Source organism: Sceloporus occidentalis, unplaced genomic scaffold (genome assembly GCF_023333645.1).
Source record: "Sceloporus occidentalis isolate IW3139 unplaced genomic scaffold, rSceOcc1.0.p SCAF_28, whole genome shotgun sequence".
Lineage (NCBI taxonomy): Eukaryota > Metazoa > Chordata > Lepidosauria > Squamata > Phrynosomatidae > Sceloporus > Sceloporus occidentalis.
Genome location: NW_028317008.1, coordinates 7039825 through 7063753, shown reverse-complemented (window position 1 = coordinate 7063753; position 23929 = coordinate 7039825). Strand labels below are relative to the sequence as shown.

The window sequence follows — 23929 nt, the reverse complement described above, 5'->3', positions numbered from 1 at the left end:
ATAAACAATGGAATCTCACCTAACATGAAAGTAACAGACTGCCTACCCTTTCCAAAAAAGGTTTTCACACTTATCAGTCATAACTCAATATGGCTATATTATTTGATTTGTTTAAATAGAACAGGGTTGAGATATACTATTTCAGTCATGCATGTCAATGGTCATGGTGCTGAATTTTTTTTGGAATCATATAATGTTCGACTTCATGGCTGCACAACTTTATCCCTTTAAGGCCACAAACAGGCCAATAATTAAGTGTACCCTTGCCTGAAAATTAATTAAAATCCTGTAAAAAAAAATGTAAAACATTGTAAAAACAGCATCCCACTTTTAATCTGATACACATAACACTGCTATATATAAACTGCAATATAACACGTCATATGTTCTTAACTTTGACCATCGATATTAATCTCGACATAGCATTTCTGCTGATTCCACTTGTGTTACTTGTTTCAATTTTTCAATGTGAAAAATAAATATTAATTCAGTGTAATACTTGCTTTGTAAATTGGAAAAGTCCTAGGAAATGTCCAAGAGTCAGCCACCTAAATACAGAGCCATTACATTTTTGTTACATATTACTAGCAGGCAACCCTCAGGAGAAGAGTGGATAGTGGTACAATGACTGAAATGCTATTATGAAAGGAAAGTTAAAATTGTATTCAAAAAAAAGTTATAACTGTCTAGAGGCAGGCTTAACTTTTATACTAACAAATTAAATGGATTTTCAGTCCACAATCTTCTTTCTTATTCATTGAAAAGGAGAGCAATTTCGCTACTGCCTCTGTAGCCATTCGATATATACACCTTTGTAGCAGTTCTTATATTCTTCTCTTAACCTTTGGTGACCTGTCATTGTATAAATGCCACTTGTACAACTTTCTCTATATGATGAAAGGGCAATGATCTTTGAAATACCAGCAATTGGTCCAACACCCAAAGCTTGATGTGTATCTCTCTAAATACAGGGTCCAAATATTAAACAGAATTTTCCATTGGTGCAAAGATTTATTCTGACTTAGCCTATAGAGTTTAGTATAAAATAGAGATTGATACTTGTAACTTTGCTAGATATTGTTTGGCATTAATGATCCTTTGTTTTTGTTGATAAAGCAAATGTTTGTAAAGATAATTATCACTTATTTTAAGCAAGAAAAAAGGGATTTAAAAGTGCCGTAAAAAGGAATACATGTTAGAAAAACATAGATAAGGGTTTTGAAAATGGGAAATCCCACTCAACAGCTATGCTTGCGGTGCATTCCATTTCCGTAAAAGTGGTTTGGACTGGACTAGACATTGAGTCTGTTTATCTTTTTCTTTATTACTGGGTTACATACTTGAATTTACCTCCTGGGTTAAATGGTAATACGGTAGCTTTACCCTGGGTAAAATACATTGACATTTGTCCAAAAAGAATACTAAACCACAAGAGACTGAGGCTAAAATGAAGGAAGAGAAAGCATGAAAATGCGCTGAATAAAATTCCATGGATTATCTAAAATTAATCAGAATATATATATATATATATATTGATTTTGTTCCAACCTATTATGAACATTTTCTACAAAGAGACAAATACATAAGCCTTTTTTAAGTTAGCTGTTGTGCTTGGTGCATAATAAATGTAACAGACATGGCATGACGACAACTCAACTTGACAAAAACCTTGAGCCATAAAGCCATACCTTCCTATAGAATTACTTGACAAACACTCATAAAGAATTAAAATTTCAGCACATCATGTCTTCTGGGACCATTGTTGGCTGGTGTTGTAAGTAGTTTTTATAGACTGAGGTAATTTCCTCAAGAGTCTCATCAGCACAATTGATAATTCAGTTCAAAGTTATATTGCAAATATTTTTTTAGTCAAACCCCATGAGTGCCACTCTAATTTAGAAAAGGTATTCATTTTGTAGATTTTGAAAACTAATATTATGGCTTTTCTTTTTAGTACTATTTTTGTAATTAACTTTTTAAGAAGTAACATAAGATCTTTAAAAAGACTGAGCATTCTTGTTACTATGTAAAGCCAATAACAGCAGTTATTGACTTTACACGATCAAATAAAATTGATGATAAACTATGTGACCAAAAGTATGTGGACAGTGACACTTCTCCTAATTACTGAGTTTGGGTTTTTTCGGCCACACCCATTGCTAACAGGTGTATAAAATCAACCTAGGCAGCCATCTCGGTAGCCAGGCAGAACACTACTTGCTGGAATGTGTCAACTGTAAAGTTTGGTTGAGGGGGGTTCTGGGCTGGTTTTTCAGGTTTTGGGTGATGCCTCTTAGTTACAGTGAAGGGTAATTTTAATGCTATAGCATGCAAAGACACTTTAGACAACTGTATGCTATCAGTTTGAGGAAGGCCCTTTCCTGTTCCAGTGCACAAAGTAAGCTCCATAAAGATGAGTTTTTTGTGGCCCAGCCAGAGCCTTAACCCAATTGAACACCTTTGGGATGAATTAGAATGCCAATTGTGAGCCAGGCATTCTCATTCAACGTTAGTGCCCAACCTGTCCTTTTGAATGAATGGGCACAGATCCCATAGACACATTCCAAAATCTTGTAGAAAACCTAGTAGAGGCTGTTACAGACACAAAGGGGGAGGGGGCAGCTCCATATAAATACCCAGGGTGTTGGAATGGGATACCCTACAAGGTGTGATGGTCAGGTGTCCACATACATTTGGCCTTGTTGTGTACTTAAATGTGTAAATGGAAATTCAGCAAACTGGTGAAAGTGAAGTAATCTGGAACATTGCATTGATTGTTATGGAGACTGCTATACTTTTAACATCTTACATCAATATTGATCTATATCCTTATCTTCCCTCTCTTGAGAAAGAACAAATTAAAATTTTACTTTTGCTTGGATGGGACTACTAGTTTCAAAAATAAGTGTAAACACGGTACAAATTAAAGTGATAGAGGTATGTTCGACTTTGTAACTTCAAATTTTATTAGACCAAAGAACAGATTTGTCATTGCCAAGCTGCTGGTACATCATATGGCACAATAAAACTGCTGCAAATGTAAGGCTTCCAGAGATTCCACACATCTAGCTTTAAACTACAACTGTTTTAGCATTTGGTCAATTATGAATTTTATTGTATCGAGTCAGGCCTCGAAGCCAATAAGCAGGTTGAGTCCAGAGAAAAATATAAAAAAACATTTAAATGACTATAAACATTTCAAAGAAATTCTTCAGTTCTAAAACTGCCTGGAGCAAGAAAGACTCACTGATACAAACAACAAGCATAAAGGAATCCATTTGCAAAATGAATAGAAAAATACAAGAAGTTGACAGGTTGTCTAGATGAAAATAAAATCCAACTGCATGGAAAGAGAAAAAATCAAAATGGCACAGAAATGACAAAAAAATAATGCCAACCCTACTGTCACATATGCCTCGGTATCTGTCTGTCCATAATCCATTCTGTTACAGGTAGCGTTGTAATTTATAAACAGGTGCTCACTTCTGAGAACAAAAATCTAGGATACAGACTAAAATAATTGTAAAATTATTTAAAATTATTTGCATTGTTATTAGCCACTCTCTCTCCTGTCTATCTATCTATATACAGATAGAGAGGGAGCAAGAGAAAGAGAGAGAGAGAGTTTGCCACAAATAATGCTTTAAATACAAATTAAAATTTTAGTTAGTTACAGTTAAACTAATGTCCACTTGGTAGACGAACTCTGCTTGGTGCGTTAATGGCCAAGGTGCCAGGCTCCAGATTTTTCTATTGTTCTAACGTGATATTGTCTTTTTAGGATACGGTGAACTCAGGACAGTTTTGGACATGTGCAACCCATTGCTATTTAGAAAACAAACAATTATGCAGGTGCACTAATTCCACCTAATGATGGGCTGAACTTGCCAAACATTGTCCTGCAACGTCTTTTGTAGGTGTCCTTTGTTAAATGGCACATGTAAATAGTATGTATTTATTAAAGAAATACATTCCTACACCATGTTTACTTTTTTACTTGTTAACATGGGAGTTACAATGAAATGAGATATATGGTCATCAAATTGTAGTGAAATAGAAATGACTCAAGTGAAAAATCTGAAGTGAGGCTTTATCACCAGACCAATCATGCAAACGGCGCTAAAATCACTTTTAGACATAGGCCACAATATGTTTAAATATATACAATATGGAATACAGAACTGAGCGTATGTCCATCAGCAATGGTGCAATCAGCTTATTTTAATAACAATTCACAAGCATATTTAATAAGAATATCGCAAATGATGGAAAAACAAGCATTATACTGTATGTTCTGGTTAATGTGACACTTGAAAGAAACTGACAGGGAGCATTAGCAGTTATTTTAACTGGACACCAAATAGTTGGCTTGCATGGCATTACAATCTAATCTTAAAAGATACAAAATCATTAGAATACTTTGAATACCCTATAGAGCACATTCCATTATAATTAATTAAACTATGCTGATTACTAATCACAATTTGTCTCTATAGATTTACAAGTGATAGATGATCATCATTACGTAAATGACAAGATGATGTATCTGACGTTATCTGGGAAAATATTAGTTAATTCCTCTTTCAGGTAAATAGGTAAAGGTAAAGCTGAGTTTTTGTGGATGAAGACTTGGTTAGTCATGTGTAATGAATAAATGAATGCCAGTCTGAGCTGAAGGAGGTAAAGTATAAGTCAGTATGGTGAAAGTCAGGTCTTGTCAAACCAACCTAATAGCATTCTAAGAAAAAAAGTCTAAAAATGTAGATCTAAGAGTGACAGTAGATTTGCCTACTTGGATTTTTCTCAAAAGGCATTTAATACACTTCTACACAAAATGTTACTGAAGAAATTGTCAGAAATAGCCTTGGGGGAAAATTTGTGTACTTGGATTGGAAATTGGCTAAAAAATAGAATGCAAACAGTCGTTGCAAATGGAAAATTCTCAATCTGGACCAAGGTATTAATTGGAGTACCTCAGGGGTGTGTCCTGGGTCCTCTTCTATGTAATTTGTTTATTAATAATCTACTTGACCTTGTAGAGGGATTGTATAGTAAAGTATCAATCTTTGCAGACGATACTAAGCTCTGTAACGTGGTTAACACAATAGAGGACAGTGCACGATTACAAATGGATCTGCATAGGTTGGAGGCTTGGGCTGGGATGTGGCAGATGAGGTTCAACACAGATAAATGTAAGGTTATGTACATGGGGAAGAAAAATCCAGGCTGGGAATATGTATTAAATGGGAAAACACTGGGGACGACTGACATGGAAAAGGACTTAGGAGTTTTAGTTAACAGTAAATTTACCTGTAGCGACCAGTGTCAGGCAGCTGCTGCTAAGGCAAATAAAATCATGGGGTGCATCAAAAGGGGCATAGATGCCCACGACAAGGAAATAATTCTACCACTGTACAAATCACTAGTCAGACCACACATGGAATACTGTGTACAGTACTGGGCACCAGTGTACAAGAAAGATATAGTGGAGCTGGAGAGGGTTCAAAGACGGGCAACCAGAGTAATAAGGGGAATGGGAGGACTACAGTACCCAGAAAGATTATCAGAATTAGGGTTATTTAGTTTGGAAAAAAGACGGCTTAGGGGGGATTTAATAACTATGTATCAATATATAAGGGGACAGTACAGAGATCACTCCCAGGACCTATTTATACCCAGGACTGTATCTATAACAAGGGGACATCCTCTACGGTTGGAGGAAAGAAGGTTTCTACACCAGCACAGATGGGGGTTCTTTACAGTAAGAGCGGTGAGATTATGGAACTCTCTGCCAGAGGAAGTGGTAATGGTAAACTCAATAAAAGAGTTCAAAAGGAGCCTGGACGTGTTTCTTGAAAGCAATAATATTACAAGTTATGGATATTAGATTCATAGGGACAGAACGTTGATCCAGGGATTTATTCTGATTGTCATATTTGGAGTCGGTAAGGAATTTTCCCCCTGGTATGGGGCAATTGGCATCTGCTTCATAAGGGTTTTTTTTGCCTTCCTCTGGATCAACACAGTAGGGACACAATATGTATATAGGTTGAACTTGATGGACTTTGGTCTTTTTTCAACCTTATGAACTATGTTACTATGTTACTATGTTACTATATTGCATTAACAGCCAGGTCTCAGTGTTTGCTGATGACTCAAACTTACATAGGTTAATACAGTCTAACCTTGATGTTGCTTCTCTGCAAATTATTTAGACGGAGTGGGGAACTGGCCACGCAAATGGCAAAATGAAGTTCAATACAGACAAATGTAAAGTTATGCATTATAGGAAAAATAATAACAATGCATAAAATACTTTAACTGGTATCTCTCTGGGGAAAACTACTAAGAAGGAGGATTTGTGAATAAATATAGAAAACAGACTTAGCAACAGTGTGCAATGCCAGTCAGCAGTTGCAAAGATCAATAGGATAACGGCATGTTTAAACATGGTTTTGATTCAGGGTAGGAGGATATCATGTTGCCTCTTTATGGGTCAATGGTAAGACCTCACCTTGAATATACAGTGCAATTCTGGGCACCATCCTTTAAAATGGACATTATGGAACTAGAAAAGATTCAAAGGATTAAAAGATCTTATGAAGAGAGACTAAAACGTTGCATCTATATACGCTAGGAAAACAGTGTTTTAGAGGGCTGTTCATTAACAGAAATGTGCAAAGAACCAGAGGCCATCATCTGAGACTGGAAGAGCAAAGATTTCATAGACAACAAAGAAAGGGATTCTTTACAGTACGGGCAATAAAGGTTTGGAATTTACTGCCAAGAGAGGTGGTTCTATTAAATACAATGGATGCCTTCAAAAAGGGTCTGTATATAGTTTTAGAAAAGCAGAACAAACAGAGCTATATAGGTAGAAGGGTTGAACTTGATGGATTTAGGTATTTTTTCAACCTAAATGACTATATTACTATGTTACTATGACTCAATTTCAAATGAGATTGCTTAAAAAAAGAAAACATTTCAACCACAGGTGCTGTTTTTTTTACTAAATGCAGGAAAAGAAACATCTACTTTAGTACAGTTGAATGGTCAGACCTTCCCAGAAATAATTGAATCAAGAAAAATGTTGCCTCATTCATATTTTTTTTCACTGGAACACTTAATTGTCATGTATCACATTAGCACAACAAGAAAAAGTGTCTGCATTCTTTTGTATGCGATAAAACTTTAGAGTAACATACTAGACAGTTAATTGATGTTTTGTCTAAATGGACAAGCCCATGTAACCCTCAATTTTACAAAAATGTTTGTAAAATTGTGGTTACATGTACTTGTCTATTTAGACATGTATATATGTAACTTTAGCATGCTCAGCAACTTAGACATTCCTCCTTAAATGCCAAACCAAATCATAAAAGTAACAAAAAAAAAAGTTTTTCAAAAGCCTGCACCCCACTTAAGATATGGTGTATGTAGTTTGCATTCTGAGCTATACATAGCGTTAAAAAATGGGGATTGATGTGTCAAATATAATTTCTGTTAGGGCACAGTTGTTATTTGAGGATAAGATGAGGAGAGAGTAAGAAACATTGAGTCATCAAGAGCCTCAAGTCTGCCCCTGTGATGGGATGATTGACATACTTACCATGAACATCAATGGTGATCAGTGCACCAAGTGTGATACGTTCCATTTTTGTTAACCTTCCTCTCACTAAACTAACAATGTCTTCAATCTGTTTATTGCTTTGCTTCAAATATGTTTCCAGTCCTCCCATCTGTATAATAGCCTGCAAAATTGAAGAAAAAAACAAAACAAAATGCATTAAAAAGTAACTTTTTTGTGCAAGGTAATTTAATTAACTTCATGCAATCTCCTTTTACACTGGTAAAGTTTGAACATTAAATATTTGTCATAAACCTCAGCAGCTTCCTATTCCAAGTGATGTATTAATTTTAAAAAGTTGAGAAGAAAGCTGGAATTTTTATTTTATTTTAGAAATAAAATGAGTCATGTTCACCTTGCAGTTTCAGCATAACACTAACACTTTTCTATTAACGTTTATGGCTATTTTTAAAAGTTACATATTTTAATTTTTAAAAGCACAGAAAAACCGTAAGCAGAAATCACGAAGTACTATAAACTTAATTGTTGTATTTCTTAAATAATGTCAGCAATCAAGCTTATATTGAAATAAAAAGTTATGTTTGTTGTTCTATTGAGTATTTTGCATACCTAATACATGGTTTGAACCTTTGTCTCCTCTTTGCAAGTTGTACTGCTAACTCAAAAAATGTAGAAGAACAAATTGGAAGAAGATTCGATTAGCTTTCACTCGTAAGGAACTCTTATAGGCTTATAGGGCATATTATACAATTCAGCAAGTTATAGGATAAACACAATATAAAACTGATGCCTTTCTCAATAGAGTGAAACATATTCAATCATACCACAACTCATTTGGGAACTACCAGTGTAAATTGGGCTAAACATTTGTGAGGCTGGGCTTACCCTGCATATGGGCGGGCTAGCCACACAGAATCCTGAATCTAAGGGAAAGTAGGCAGGGGATGAGCGTGACCAAATGCAGTTTCCACGCCCAGAGAAAGAGGAAGGTGATGCGGATACTCAGGTGAGCAGCGCTTCACCCAGAGACTATTAATTGCAATAAATAACTCATACTCTCATCAAATCAGTATGCCAATATTTTTGGCCACTTTAGGGGCATGTTGGGGGTTATTTATATAAAAATAAAATTCTAGTGAAACAATTAAAAAGTTATCTTCTCATCATAACAACTAATTAAATATTCCTGAGGATTTGACCATTTAAGTAATTGCTTTTGCACCAGAATTTCTTTTTAAAATTAACACCCAAGGCAGGGATGTAGCTAGAAACCACAGGGCTTTGGTGTAAAAATAGCCCAGGGGTCCACCCCCAAGCAACATGTCTCACTGTGCCATCTTTACCCCCAGACAGCTTGTGAGTGCCACCTTTAACTCCTAGCATTTTATATGTGCCATCCTAATCCCCAAACAGCCTGTTTTTGCTTTTTACTCTGCCTAACATACAGTCTGCCACACATACAGTATGTAACACACAAACACACATATACATCAATGCTCACACACACATACTTACAGATCCATGTTTTCATAGACAAACACTTTCATATACACATCACAAACACATTCATGTTAACACACACTAATGCATACACATTATGATCTGATACACTTATACATAGGCATTCATACTCACATTCACTTATGCATAGGCATTCATGCTCACATATACTTATTCATATATATTCATGTTAAAAAATACTTGGGCATACACATTCAAGCTCAAATACACTTACACATACACATTGATGTTAACACACACTAATACACAGACATTCATGTTCACATATGCTTACATACATACATAACACCTACATTTAAAAACGATTGAATATCTTAATAGAGGCCGCGTGCTTCAAAATACTTCATATCTAAATACAGCCATAGAACTTTTCCTTCTCAAGGCTAAAGGTTATTCAATGTCTTATTTTTTCCCCTTTTTCTGAACGGCATGCTAATTGGCAACAACTTTGCATGGTTCAGTGCATCTACAACAGATACAAATTCAACCAGATCAGAACAAAATAAAAAATTATTCTTTTACTTTAGCAATACACAAATACCTATCTAAAAAAACTCTGACTTAGAGAAATCCAATTATCCTTCAAAACAATTGTTTCAGACTTAATAGTCTGTTTTTGCATATCAAGTTTAATTTTACTGTTGTTATGCAGTTTAGAGTCCTGTTGAATGACACAAAAGCAAGTATGCAGCTGTGCTTGAGGAGCTGTGTTGTCAAGAGCATTGCAACAAAACAATGCCAGATTTGTTCTAAGTTAATAAGCTTACTAACTAGAAAATAAAGTACTTATTTTAAATATTTTCAAAAAAAATTAATCTTTGGGTCATTGAATTTATCCTCAGTCTATATTCTTTGTTTTTTGAGTGGTGTAATACTTTTACAAAGTTTTGAGGTTTTAATTAGGGACTATTGTATGTCTTGAAAGCATTTTCTTTTGACTGTTTTCTTACAAAAGGAAACCATTCACTCACCTGTTAATTTTTATCATTCTTCCTTGTAAAGCTGCCATAATGTATGCTAGTATGGTCAGTATTTGGGAAGCCACCATGTTTTACTTTTGTATTAATTATTTAAATCAGTCAGGATAACCTTTTATAGATATTTCATTTATAAGGGTCACCACATAATGACAACAAATGTGTTGTATGAAAGTCGACAGTTATAGATAGATAGCATACCTGGGTACTTTTGGGCTACTAGGAGCCTTCCCTTGCAGGACGCGGGCAAGAATACCCGCTGACATTAGTGGTTAGTCTCTCTGACAATGTGGGCGAGTGATTAGTCCCACTGATGTCAGAGGACAATCCTGCTCACATTAGTGTGAATTCCGGCTGGGACACCCCCCCCCATTTAAGGGGAAAATGTGTGGGGAGGGGGGCGTGTCTGGTTGAGTTTCCAGGTGTGATAGATGAGTACTAGAAGAATATGACAATTTTCCTGTTTACCTGGTAGATAATCATAAAAACCATAGACTCGTCTCACTTTATGGTTTTGCTTATGTTTTTAACTGAAGTAAAATGGGCCTGTTTGCTAAAATATACAGGTTACTGAACTGACTCTCAAGGTCTAAGGTGAGCCAGATAAATGTGATGGAAAGCAAATTCAAATGAAGCCAAGTGCTTGGGAGTTCACAGTCTAGTGCTCAATTTGACTTTTTGATTTTAACTCTTTACCCAGCTGCCTCTGATAAAACCAGGGAGCATATTTCAGCCTGTTTCTTATATATATATGCTTATTAGAATGCCCATATAGTCAAGGGGAATAGCAGCAGCCAGCAACATGTATGACCTATTACAGGGGCGTCCAACATGCGGCCTTGAGGTGCTGCCCGGGCAACCGATCTTACGCGGGCCGCACCTCGAGCCCTGCTACAACAAGAGCCCTGCTACTTACCTTTGGGAGGGTATTTTGTATTGCACAGAGGAACCGGAACCCAGCAGAGTCACGTGAATGTACGTGACATCACATGACTCTGCTCCAGTCCTGCTTCCGCTGTGGAGTACAAGAGAACGCAGAGGGAGGCCGCGCCCCCTGCTGAAGTCTGTGAGCGGCATCGAGAGCTGCAGTGCAGGTAAGGGGGTGGGGAGGGTGTTTGAATGAGTATGCGTGATTGAGGGAATGAATCTGTGAATGAATGAGTATATGAATGAATGGGTGTGTGTGTGTGATAGCATGGATGTGTAAGTGCTGGAACCTAGGCATGATGGGACTGTGATTGCTGTTAGCAATCACACTCCTATCATGCCAAGTCAGCCAGTACATGCTGAAACCTAGCTAGCTGCCCCCCTTATGTATTGATGCTGCCAGCAGTATGGGGTCTGCACATCACTTACAACCACCCTGTACCAGCATGTACTGGCTGACTTGGCATGATAGGAGTGTGATTGCTAACAGCAATCACAGCAAGCACATTCCCATCATGCCTAGGTACCAGCATTTACTGGTTGCCTGGGTAGGATAGGAGCGTGATTGCTGTTAGCAATCACACTCCTATCATCCAGGTCATATTGCAAATTTGTAGTCACAAAACTTTCTAGGCCCAGAAATCAGTGAGAGGAAAAGTAAAGGTTTTGTGTCATTTACTTTATTTTAATCTGCATATCTTATTAAAGGCAATATTTTCTCACAGTAGCGGCCCACGTACGTATACAATTCTGATGAAATGGCCCACTGCAGAAAAAACTTGGACACCCCTGACCTATTATGTTTGCCAGCATACATGTTATAAAATGCTGCTTAAGTGACTTCAATATGTGTGCTACTGTACCCATGCAAGAGGTGTACATAGTAATTAGCTGCAGCCAGAGATGAGACAGGAATAAAATGTATAAATTGTTGCTGTTTTCTGGGGGGTTTTCCAACTACCTTTGACACTTCCATCGTCCAATGCACCATGCTAGAAGCCAAAACCACTTGTCCAGGCCATTGTAGAACCCACTCCTTTCTTTCAGTCTTGACATAGGCGTTGATAGATTGTGTCATAACCTCCTGGATTGATATTTTCATGGTTCTCTCCACCTGCAAAACAATATATACATCACTCTCATACAAGCATAACATTTATACTGTTTAATACACTGTTTAGGGGGTATGTCTGTATGGATACAGAAAACATAGGTTTATTAGCATTGGATATGTTTTAAAAGATATATATATATATATATATATATATATATATATATATATTAAAGATAAGATTAAAAATCAATCAGAAAATCAAATTGCATAATAAAACTGATGAATAAAGCTTTTAGCATTAACATTGCAACATCCAATGCACTTTGTGTCCATCTTAGGCACTAAGATGCCAGTTAGCTAAAAATAAACAGCTTGGAAATGTCTGAACATAATGCTTTTCTTAACAGTTGACAAAGGCTCTACAGCACAGCCAATAATAAGATACAATTTTAACCCAACTACTTAACATGCAATTTATTTTCACTTAGGCAGATGATTTTAAAATATATCCTAAGCCGAACAACCATCACCTTCAACATAGAGTATTTTAAAACATTGACTTTGTCAGACCAGGTAATTACCATTTTTACCAGAGGAATGGCCAAATAAAAATTGGTTTTATCCTTACACTTAAATATATAAAATGTCTAGATATGATTTTGCAAAGAATTATGTATTCACATGCTGCTCCACTGAAGGCCACCCAATTTCCAATGGGCTTTGCAACTGCCTTATGAATCTTGTTTCTGTATGTCTCCCAAGCACAGATATTAGCTCATTATTATTAGCAAGGCTTAAGCTATGAAATGAGTGATATCCATGATATTTCTGAAGGTAAACAAATTAAAAGGAGGATGTCTTTAAAATGGAATGTTTGTATTCCTTTATTTACAAAGCTACTGAAAATTAAGAAAAACATAAGACACATATTTCCAGCTAAATAGCTGACAATAGTCTTAAACTAGACAGACGGAAGCTACAATCAATTTATTATTTGATGTGGCTGTACTGACCAGTGCATCAACACTCCTAGGGCATTGTGCTTATGAAATTATAGGTTAGACAGGGAGTTATATGGTTGGAGTATTGTGACACCACTATTTTGCCCGTATAATTAGAGCAAACAATCGTACAATGTTATGCTCTGCTAGGTGTCCTGGCAAAGTAAGAAAGCTGATAAGTATGGTTTTAAAGGCATTTTAAAGAGACTCAGAAGATCGTGTTAAGAGAAATGTATTGCTAGGATGACAGTTGTAACCATTTTTGCACAGATTAACTTTTTCTTGACAGTGATGCAATCTGCTACATGTTAGTCACCTATCATAAAGAGGAGGAAAGTACAAATTAAGAAATTGTGATGAGATAAACATAATTTGTGCTGCAATGTATTGTGTGAGTCGGTTAAGGGATGGGCCTAGGAGGAGAACCTGTCACCTATTGCATGGGGATATGAAGATTACAGTGGATAACTAAGTCAAAGGAGCTATGTCATGCTCCTGGGAATACATTTCTTCAGCATGTTTAACTTACAAGAGTTATTGCCAGTAACATTTTGTTCAATATACAAAATATATATACAGGATTTGGTATGGTGAGGGAGGGAAGTTGTTGGATGAGATTTGAGATGAGGGCCCATCACATAGCTATGTATTTGTGTCTAAAGATAGGTGGATAAAGTATCAGAAACAACCAGAAAAAAAAGTATTTGTAATGAAGTATTTAGTGTCAACTATTTATGGGAAAGAATGGTATTTGTATTTAGATATTTGTATTTTATTTTATTCTGTGCATAATTGCAGTAGTATGGTTACAAGAAACCATACTACTGCAATTATTGTATGCACAAAATAAAATAGACTGACTCCAAATGATTTACATATGTTATCTGAATATTTATGTCAACAGTTGCTTTTTCAGAGAAAAGTAAACAGTAGGATAATATTTTCACATGCTTTTAAAAAAACAAAACTTTTTTCTTTTAGTAGCATACATACAAACGGAATCAATTAATTACCAAGATAAGGTGTTGGTGGTTTCCTTGGAAATAAAACAGAGAGTACAAGTACAAGATGCAAAATGTTTGTAATTTGAATGTTTGAATTTAACCATTAAATCTCTTTTCTGTATTTGTTAATAAAACTAACAATCTTGATTTAAAATTAACTTTCTTAGGAAACGTGTATTACGCTAGGTTCAGTTGGAAAAGGTCTTCATAATAATATTTTAAAACCATAATCAGATGCAACTAAAATACCTTTTTTAGTGGACTATCACATCATTTTAAGGCATCTATAAATCTTACAACCCTGGGGCCTCATTATTCAAAGCATCCAAGCTGTACCTTAAATGAGGTTAGTGTAGCATCAGGGCAAGGCATTAACACATTGCTCTATTCATCATCCAGTTCTAATTACATTTCCACAGTCAATAGCCAGTTCTCTTATCATAGAAGGCTTTCAAATGGCCCTGTGTACCATCCCCTCCAAGCAGGAACCAAAGTGTGTGGGGGGTTAATATAATAGCATAAAAATGACAGCCCAAGTGTCTTCCTTTACACTTGTAAATCAGTTGAATGGCTAAATATTCAGTTCAAAATGTCGTTGAGGAATTTAATTTAAATATCCCATCGAACACTGTGCCTAGTACAAACATTTTTTTCCCCTGCCGGCAATTGATTTTTGCCAGGAAGCTCCGCCATTTTGTGGAACTTCACTGGAGGTCATGTCTTTATTGAACACATCCATTAAACATTAACAGTGCTGGTGGAAAAAGTATGTGAACTTATAAATGTAATAACTGGTTGAACCTCCTTTTCGAGGCAATAACCTCCACCAAGCCCTTCCGATAGCTGTGAATCAGACCTGTACAACGTTCAAGAGGAAGTTTAGACCATTCTTCCTACAGAACTGCATAAACACAACCATATTCTTAGGATGTCTGGTGTAAACAGTTCCACAGATCTTGGCTCTGATCAGGACACTCCAAAAGGCAGATTTTTTCCCAAGCCATTCTATAGTAGATTTACTTTGATGTTTAGGGTCATTGTCCTGTTGCATAACCCAACTTCTACTGAGCTCCAGCTGGCAGAGAGCCATCCTGATATCATCCTGGTATGATACTTTGATAAACTTGGGAATTCATTGTCACCTTGATGATTGTATGCTTTTCAGACCCTGAGACAACTAAGCAGCCACACACAATTATCCACTGTAGTTCACCATTGTTTTTAAGCCCTACACAGTGCTGTGCACTTTCCTCAAGTGGTTAACCTTAGTTTTATCAGTCCACAAAACATTTTCCCAGTAGCACTGTGGAGTGTCAGTGTGCTCTTTGGCAAACTTCAGGCGGATCAGCAGATTTTTAGTAGCTCTAAATCACACCTCCAATCCCATTTAATTGATTGGATTCCATATGGACAAGAACGTTACAATAATTTGTCTGTTATTAGTTAAAATAAATTATGTTTGTTCATTATTGTAACTTAGTCGAAGAACATATAATATTTTAAGACAAATTTATGCATGAATGCTGGTAATTCCAAAGGGTTTACTTTTTCTTGCCCCTGTGTGTGTGTGTGTGTGTGTGTGTGTATTTTTCAAAATTGGTTTATTTTATGTGTCTTAATCAAGACTGACTGTATTCAGGATTAAGCACACACCTTTTACAATATATTTCCAGAGGCCTTGTAACATACAAGAATTAATGTGACAAGCAGTATGTGCATTTGTTTGTACTGGTCTAAATGGTAAGTTACCGTAATTTGGCGATGCAAGAATGTATAAACTCTCATAAATACATATAGATAGTTTGTCTTATTTTGAAACTCTGCTTGCATTTTAGAGAAACAAAGGCATGGAATTATATATAAAAAAGGACTTTCATGCCTTTTTTGATGTAGTTTATTTTTTGTTTTGGTTTGTAAAAGGCACTAAAATTGAAAGAAAAACATGTTGTTGTCTTGATAGTCTTTTTGTCATTTGTTTCCTATATATTTTGAAGTGAAATGATGTTAAAGGCAAAAAGGTTTCAAAACATGTATTGTCCCACTTTCTACATGATTGTTCTATCATGTTTTAAAAGCACATTTATGATCAGAATCTTATTGTCGGGTAGCACTTTTCCCACCACAGTTTAGATACTTTTATAGATAAAAAATCTTATTTATTTGCAAAGGTGCTCACGCAAACAGCACTTTTATAAATAGCTTTTAAATATGAATCTGTTCACCCCGGTTGCTTAAAATACCAGCTTTGAACTCAAAAACTAGATTATTTGAAGTGACTTGTCTCACAGGGAGGGACTTGCAATATATGATTCAGAATCAAACAGAAACACTAGACGGTTCATGAATTATTCACCAGTAATGTGGCATTTGGCTCACGGTTAGAAGAAAAGACGGGCTGCTAGTTTTAAAAAAATCACTGCCATGTATGCTAGGGAATTGGTTTAATAAATGTTTGCAATCTGTACCTAGCAATAAAGCCTAGCATTTTAGCTGTTAAAGTAAAGTCTGCATTGCCTAGCTCAAAAAAAATGTAAAAAAAAAAAAATTAATATTGGTGTCAATGAAAAAATGATAATAGTTTTATGCTTAAAAGATACATTGCATGTATTTATTTATTATTAAATTAGTTGAAGCAGAGTCACTCTTAGGCCTGAGCAAGTGGGGCTTGGGCAACACAATTAGGGGCCCTGCAGTGACGCTAATTACCGCTCCTCTCGCTCACATCGAGATTCACTGAGCATAAGGGAGAGCAGAACCCCTGCTTGCTGCTTCCTAGAAAAGAGAACAAAAGCTCCTTACCCCGTAAACCCTGAGGGCAGCCCTGAGTTTAATATAATAGTACAGGATCTATGAGGTCCACCTTGCATCCATCTCGGTCAACCAAAGTTAAATGAGCTATCTGTCAGAAATGTGCGATTAGATTTGGTGTCTGCTTGGGGAAGGGAGGAATAACATGGACACATTTTTAGGTGTTAGGTTATTTTAAATTTTAAGTTTTTAAGTTTAAAAAATATTGCTAAGTAAACTTTTGTGAGTGTGTAGTTATAAAATTAACAGAAATGGTGCTCTTTCTCATGAATAAGCAGTGGACACAAACCACCTATAAAAAGTAAATATATATATATATACACAGTGACTTCAGCTATACCTATATGGTAATGGTGTAATGAGAATATGTAACGCTTAAAATGAGCTATTGGAATATGGGATTAATTTATCTGCATTACTTCAATATACAGTACATATTTAATTGTATATCGGCCAAAAGAAAAAAAAACAAAAAGAAAAAAATATATAGATATCTATCTATCTATCTATCTATCTATCTATCTATCTATATATATATATATATATATATATATATATATATATATATATATCTATATATATATATATATATATATATATATATATATATATATATACTAACAACATACAACATTAGAGCCAAGAATATTATCTGTTGCCACTTAACTTACTGTGCATTAAACAAGTTGCCTTATATTAACCATACCTCCCAACATTTCAAAATGTGAAATAGGGACAATTTTATTTTTTTTTAAATCTCGCGGAACTCACCGATACAAGCAATTACACTTTACAATGTCGCGCTTGCATCGCCACTTAAAACACGCTTCGTTTTTGTCAGTACAGTCATGCATATTAAAAATAACCAACACATTGAATTGAATTCCATGATGCTGGCTGAGCGTCATGGGAAGTGCAGCAACAGTAAAGTTGCAGATGCTAGCTGTGAACTAAAATTCCCATGATTCTCAGCTAGCCAGGTGTCCACCGTAATGCTGGCTGAGTATCATTGGAAGAGTATCATTGGAAGGTCCACAGCAGCAGAGATTTTTTAAAATTAAAAAAAGGCTAATGTTAGCCTCCCTCCCAGGATCCTTACACACTTCCTTTACACACACCTGCCCATTAACACACATATACACATACACTGCCCTTATTCACATCTGCCCATAAACACACATATACACATACACTGCCCTTACACACACACATATACATGTACACTGCCCTTACACACACACATACATGTACACTGCCCTCACACACACATTTACACATACACTGCCCTTACACACACATATACATGTACACTGCCCTTACACACACATACATGTACATTGCCCTTACACACACACACACACATATACACGTACACTACCCTTATACACACACACACATATACACTGCCCTTACACACACATACATACACATACACTGCCCTTACACCCATCTCTTACCTCTTCCACCATCCTTCTTCCTTTTGCCTCCATCCTGCATCCTGTGGTGGGAGCATGAGGTCTGTCACTTCAGACCTCACTTTACTACTCCCTCATCACTACGCGCCGGCTATTGCTGCAGAGCGGTGGGATGATGTCATATCCCCGTGCTCGGCATTATTTGCCGGTGGGTAGTGATTAGGGAGCAGTAAAGTGACAGACCTCGCGCTCCCTAATGTTGAGCCGACTAGATGGAGATTGTGATCTCCCAGCTAGGCTGCAGCTGCTGATCGGGCGGCTGTGTGCCCCCCCGCAGCTGTACCTGAGGTGAGGACAGAGACCAAAAATCTGGACTGTCTCGCCTAAATCGGGATAGTTGGGGGGTATGTATTAACACATACACACAGAAGTAATATTAAATCATGTTATAAATGGAGATTACCTATGAAGGTCCCAATTATTTTTTTTTTTAAATAGAGTTTCTATTTTAAAACTGCAAATTGTATGTATACAATTGTATCTTGTGCGGAATATTTGCAATTTCATTGTTCCATTTTGTACATGTCAACAGCCTCTGATTTGCTCCAGGCTTCAGTGACTTGGAGTCAGTCCTGTGGCTATATAACGTCAATAGCCTCAGACATAAATGCTAAAAGGAGGAGTATTTCTATTAAAATGCCATATTGTCTTGCCCAAAGAGGTCTCTAGAGCCTAAGATGTCTGTAGGTTGTTTAATAAAAGTCTTCTGCACAGTTCAACATAATCCATCACCATTTACATGTTTTTTCAATAGCTGACTGTATTCTCTCATTACCTAAAAGATAGATCATCACATTTACTTGGCTCATAAACACACAAGCAGGTGGCTGGATTTTGTTTGTGAAGAAATACATTTGGTGATCTCCAATTCTTTGTATTTTTGAGTTATTTGTTATTTTATGCAAACCGGTAATGAAGTACTATATACTGTATATTGGTATAGTGCTGAAGGCAGGTGATAACTACACTTTCTTAATTATACTATTTCATGCCAAGTTACTTTTTGGAATATTATTATACAGCAGAGAGATTGCAACCATGAAAGTGTGTGCCCTGAATAATTATTTTTTGGATTCTATATGTATTTAAAGAACACTAGAATTGGGTATTACTACTAAAAACACATTTGAATGTATGCTTCATTGTAGGGCAACTGTATTGGTTTTTTACATGGTGCATAAAAAACATGAGGTATATTGATATTACAAATATGAATGGTTTTAAAGGCAATGTAGACCTTTAGTTTTCTACTAAAAAAAATGCCTAAAATGGTTTTGCAACCCCCCTCACTAAAAAAAATGTAAAGCAATAAATAAATAACCACTTATTAAACCCTCCACCCCATCCAATTGGAGATAGGATGGTGAGTCTGGGAGATGCATTGACTATATTGTGTGCACCCTTGGGGCTCATTAACCACTAATTAGGGGATTCTGGGGAAACCCCTTTCCATCACTTGTGCCTTTTTTTTAAATGTTTATTTTATATTTTTAATTATGGATGGATGGGGGAACGCATTTCCTCTGCCCTCGTTGAGAAGGCAAGGGGAAAATAGTTGGGAGAAACTTATAACACATGCATTTCAGTGATTAATAAACCACAGATTTGCTTTTTTTACCCAATTGTGTTGCAGTCGAGTTCATGCTAATCTAGGTTTATTTCAGTCACACATAAATGTGAAATATACATTTCTATAATTTTACTCCAACTTGTGTCCTCATTCTGAGTGCATGTGAAACCCCTAGGTGTCTATTTATAGGACAGGGCAGTAACCTCCTTTCTTAATGTATTCATGCCTATTGTACTCCAATCAAAAGGTCTATAGACTATTTTTTGGAGACACTTATTGGACCTCCCATTTTTATAACGTAAACTTTAAAGTTTTAAGTAAATCTATTAGCGCCAAATAAATAAAATGTACATACATGTGAGTTCTGTAGTATTTTTTTCCTATAAAGGAAGGGTTGAAATAATTCCTATAAAGGAAGGGAATTTTAGTGAAAAACCTCTTTGTGGTGTAGTGATCAAAAGGGTTTCTCTCCTTTCTTGCACTCAAAAGTATTAGTTTTTAGAGCATTACCTATAGTATTGTATCTGTTTTCTTTTGTTTTAACATATGTTCATTATGCAACAGTGATATTGCAAAAAGTTAGTATAGTGCTAAAATTAAAGTATCGTAGACAGGGCAGCATTGGTATGAATATAACAGATTAAAATTAATAACAAAAGCATTCATGTGGTCTTTTTTGAATTTCTGCTGGTGCCACTACCCATCAAATAGATACAGGGAATAAAAGGAATGGAACTGGGAGATAAAGAATTGGATTTCCATAATAGGATAAAAAGGTTAAACAGCTTTGCTTTCATATGGTAAATGCTTTTATATTATAAAAAAGATTATTAGGAATATCAGTCATATTAGAAAGCTAACAGTGAAATATCTTCATGGGATTGTTTGCAATAGTGAAAACTCTAATGACATTATCAATGTGTGTCAAGGGAAAGCGGCAAACCAATGAGATTATATGCTACATAATTCAAAGCATTCCCATATGAATGGGAATATGTCTCTGATTTCATTGAACATAGTCTAAGGTACTAATTAACTAGATGAAATAAGCATGATGGTAACAATTCCAATATAAAAAGACTGAGGGAGAAAATGTTTGAATGGAAATAAGTGCAGAACTACAGTACTGTCCAGGCATTGCCCAATGGCAACTTTTTTTTAAGGTTGTAAAGTTTCAAATACAGTCCAATATCACATGACCAACCACAATGTATCATACCAACCAAAATTTCCAACGGCCAAAGACAGCACCTCTGTTTTAGTGGAATTCAAGGTGTGGCTAAGGCTGCATTTGTTATGTGACTTTGTGATCTCCAGTTATTATTTTATTAATGTAACCAAGGCCCTTATGAAAAGAATAATGTATTTTATTTACACAATTTATTTTATAAACACAATTTCTGCTGTTTCTATACATATTATTGTAACTCTCTGTAGAACAGTGTGATGTATTCATATTCATCAAACATTTTGACATTATGGAAAAGATGGACATCAGGGTAGGAAAAATATACTATGGGATTTAGAGACTAAAGCAGGAGTTGTTTTTTTTTGGCTTACTAAAATAAACTCATGGGTCCCAAAAAACAACATATAATACATTTTCATTTAGTTTTTTTATTCAGTTATATACCTTAAGGAATATTTAAGTTTATATTTTTATTCAAGCAGAAAATGGCACTGAAACACTATGAAAATATATGAGAAAATGGATGTTAACTGAAAAGCGTTCCGTAATTACATAAATGAAATGCTTGATTTTTTCCCAGCAGGCACCATGCTTTAAGTTACAAAGCATGGGGAGAAATGTCTTTAAGGCACCTTCTTGGCCCATTTATTTTTCGGTTATAACTATATGTGACCCATACTGTTAAGTCTGACCCCTGATTTTTAACTTGATGTCTGATGCAGAGATGTAAGGCAATTTTTCCAGTTTTTTTTTCACTGATTGCAACAATTTAGTGCAATTCTAAAGGATCTTGATTACAACTTTCAAGTTCTTAGAGTCTCATTTATTTATATTCAAGTCTGCAATTTATTTCCTAAAATAGAGCTAGAACAGGTCTTTAAAAATGATATGCAATTAACAGTGTTATTGTACCTCTGTATGATATGTAAGAAAATTCTCCACTTGGAGGTACTATCAAACATAAATCTTTGTCACCACGAAATGTAAGCAGTACTACGAAACCTATGTTTGATGTTGGCAGTGGATCTACAGCAATAAAATGCTAGTGGGAGTGTCGTTCGTGTGCTAGAAGCTTATGCTGTTACTTAAAAAATGTCATATCTGACAGACAGAATGAGCTTTGAATCTGTGCTTGAATTCTAATTGCCACTTCTGTTGTTGTTGTCTGATGCACAAACATTCACATTAAGCTTTAGAAATGCCACATTTGCATTTCTGATAACTTCTATCATTTTTCACAGGTCCTTTTTTATAACCATACCCTTAATAAAGGTGCATGGAAAGGATGCAGTGTATGGGTTAGCCAAAATGTTGACCACCACCTTTCATATGTCACAATAAATGAATGCTTTATTATTGTATAAGATCCCATTTCAGTGCTGGCTTCCACAATATTTCCGGGGGGGGGGGGGGTTGTCTATCGAGACCCATACCATGCACAGAAACTTTTAGTGTATCAATTCTAAATACTTATAGCTTATGTTCAGTATAACTGATTTGGATATACTATAGTGAGTTATAGTTAGTAGTTAGTTAGTTATAAATTAACCTCATGGGAGCTGAGATCTGTAGCTGCCTGTGGCAACGCCGGCATTATGTAATCTATTTCCTTCTTGTATCTTCTCATCCACCTTTACAAATGCTCCCTGAACCAAATAACAACAATCAGCAACTTAACAGGGCAGAGATATGATAGCTGGGGCATAATCATGAAGAACTTGAGAAAGAGAAGCTAAGATACCATTTTCAATGGTATACACATAAACTGGGATTTCATTACTTGTGGATTGCTTATTTTAATCTGAGAACACAGTCAAATTGATTTATTTAGTGAACAAAACTATAAAATGAAGGATTTGACAAATTATAATAAAATCAAGCCCTAAATCATTGTCATGGGACATACCTCATGACCCCAGAAACATATAAATTCAGCCAACCAGCTGATACATATGGTCCTCAGTCTACAACAGAAGTCTATGTGCAGATGTTGCAGACCTTGTACTTGAGCTTTAGTGTGCATTATTAGCCACCCCATTCCTGCTGTGTTGTTTTCTCTTCAATGCCATCACATGGATCACGAGTGCCTCCACGGAAACACTATGGAATTTTGGATTAATGAGATTAAGAATTTTGCCACAGCATGGGGTTGCAGTCTAATGGTGTCAAGTGGTTCAATATGATTATTTCACAGTACTGAAAATTGGTTTAATTTGGGTTTAATTTATAGAGCCATTCAACCAACATGGAGTGAAGTGATTTGGCATATTCATTGTAAGCAGTATCTCCTGGTAAAAAAAAAACACTTTGGAACTTTTAAATTATTAGTACTTCTAACAACATCAGTAAAATTGTTCTTTCTGTTAATTGTACCCTACGTTCTATCATAAATATGGTCTTCAGTTGAACATATAGGCATCAATGATTGGTTCATTGCTATTGCCACAAAATAATCTCATATAGCTGCTGAGAGACTACAAATATTTCCTTTCTCTTTACATCCAGTGGTGTGTTTCAGGATACTTATATACAGTATCATCTTCCTTCTAAGCTTTCAAAATTACATTAGTAGCCTTATACGTGTTGAATCTAAACATCAATGAAGCACAACCTATCTTGCAAAGTGAAGTAGATTAAAAGGTCTCACAAAGCAGCACATGATGAAATTCACGAACAGATGTGATTGACATCTATCAGTCTGGAAAGAGTTACAAAGCCTATTCTTAGGCTCTGAGACTCCAGCAAACTACAGTGAGCGCCATTATCTACAAATGGAGAAACCCTGTGGTGAGTGATGAACCTTCCCAACATTGCT

At 35.8% G+C, this 23929-nt stretch overlaps 1 protein-coding gene across 1 annotated transcript in view; it reads right to left on the bottom strand.

Annotated features, from left to right (window-relative positions):
* Positions 1 to 23929, bottom strand: part of LOC149299757 (dynein axonemal heavy chain 3-like) — a 498381-nt gene that overhangs the window by 279558 nt on the left and 194894 nt on the right. Inside the window, exons 27-28 of the mRNA XM_089486039.1 lie at positions 11975 to 12127; positions 7610 to 7751 (exon numbers count right to left, since the gene is read on the bottom strand). Of these exons, the coding sequence (XP_089342165.1) occupies positions 7610 to 7751; positions 11975 to 12127 (295 nt within the window). The remainder of the gene's footprint in view (positions 1 to 7609; positions 7752 to 11974; positions 12128 to 23929) is intronic.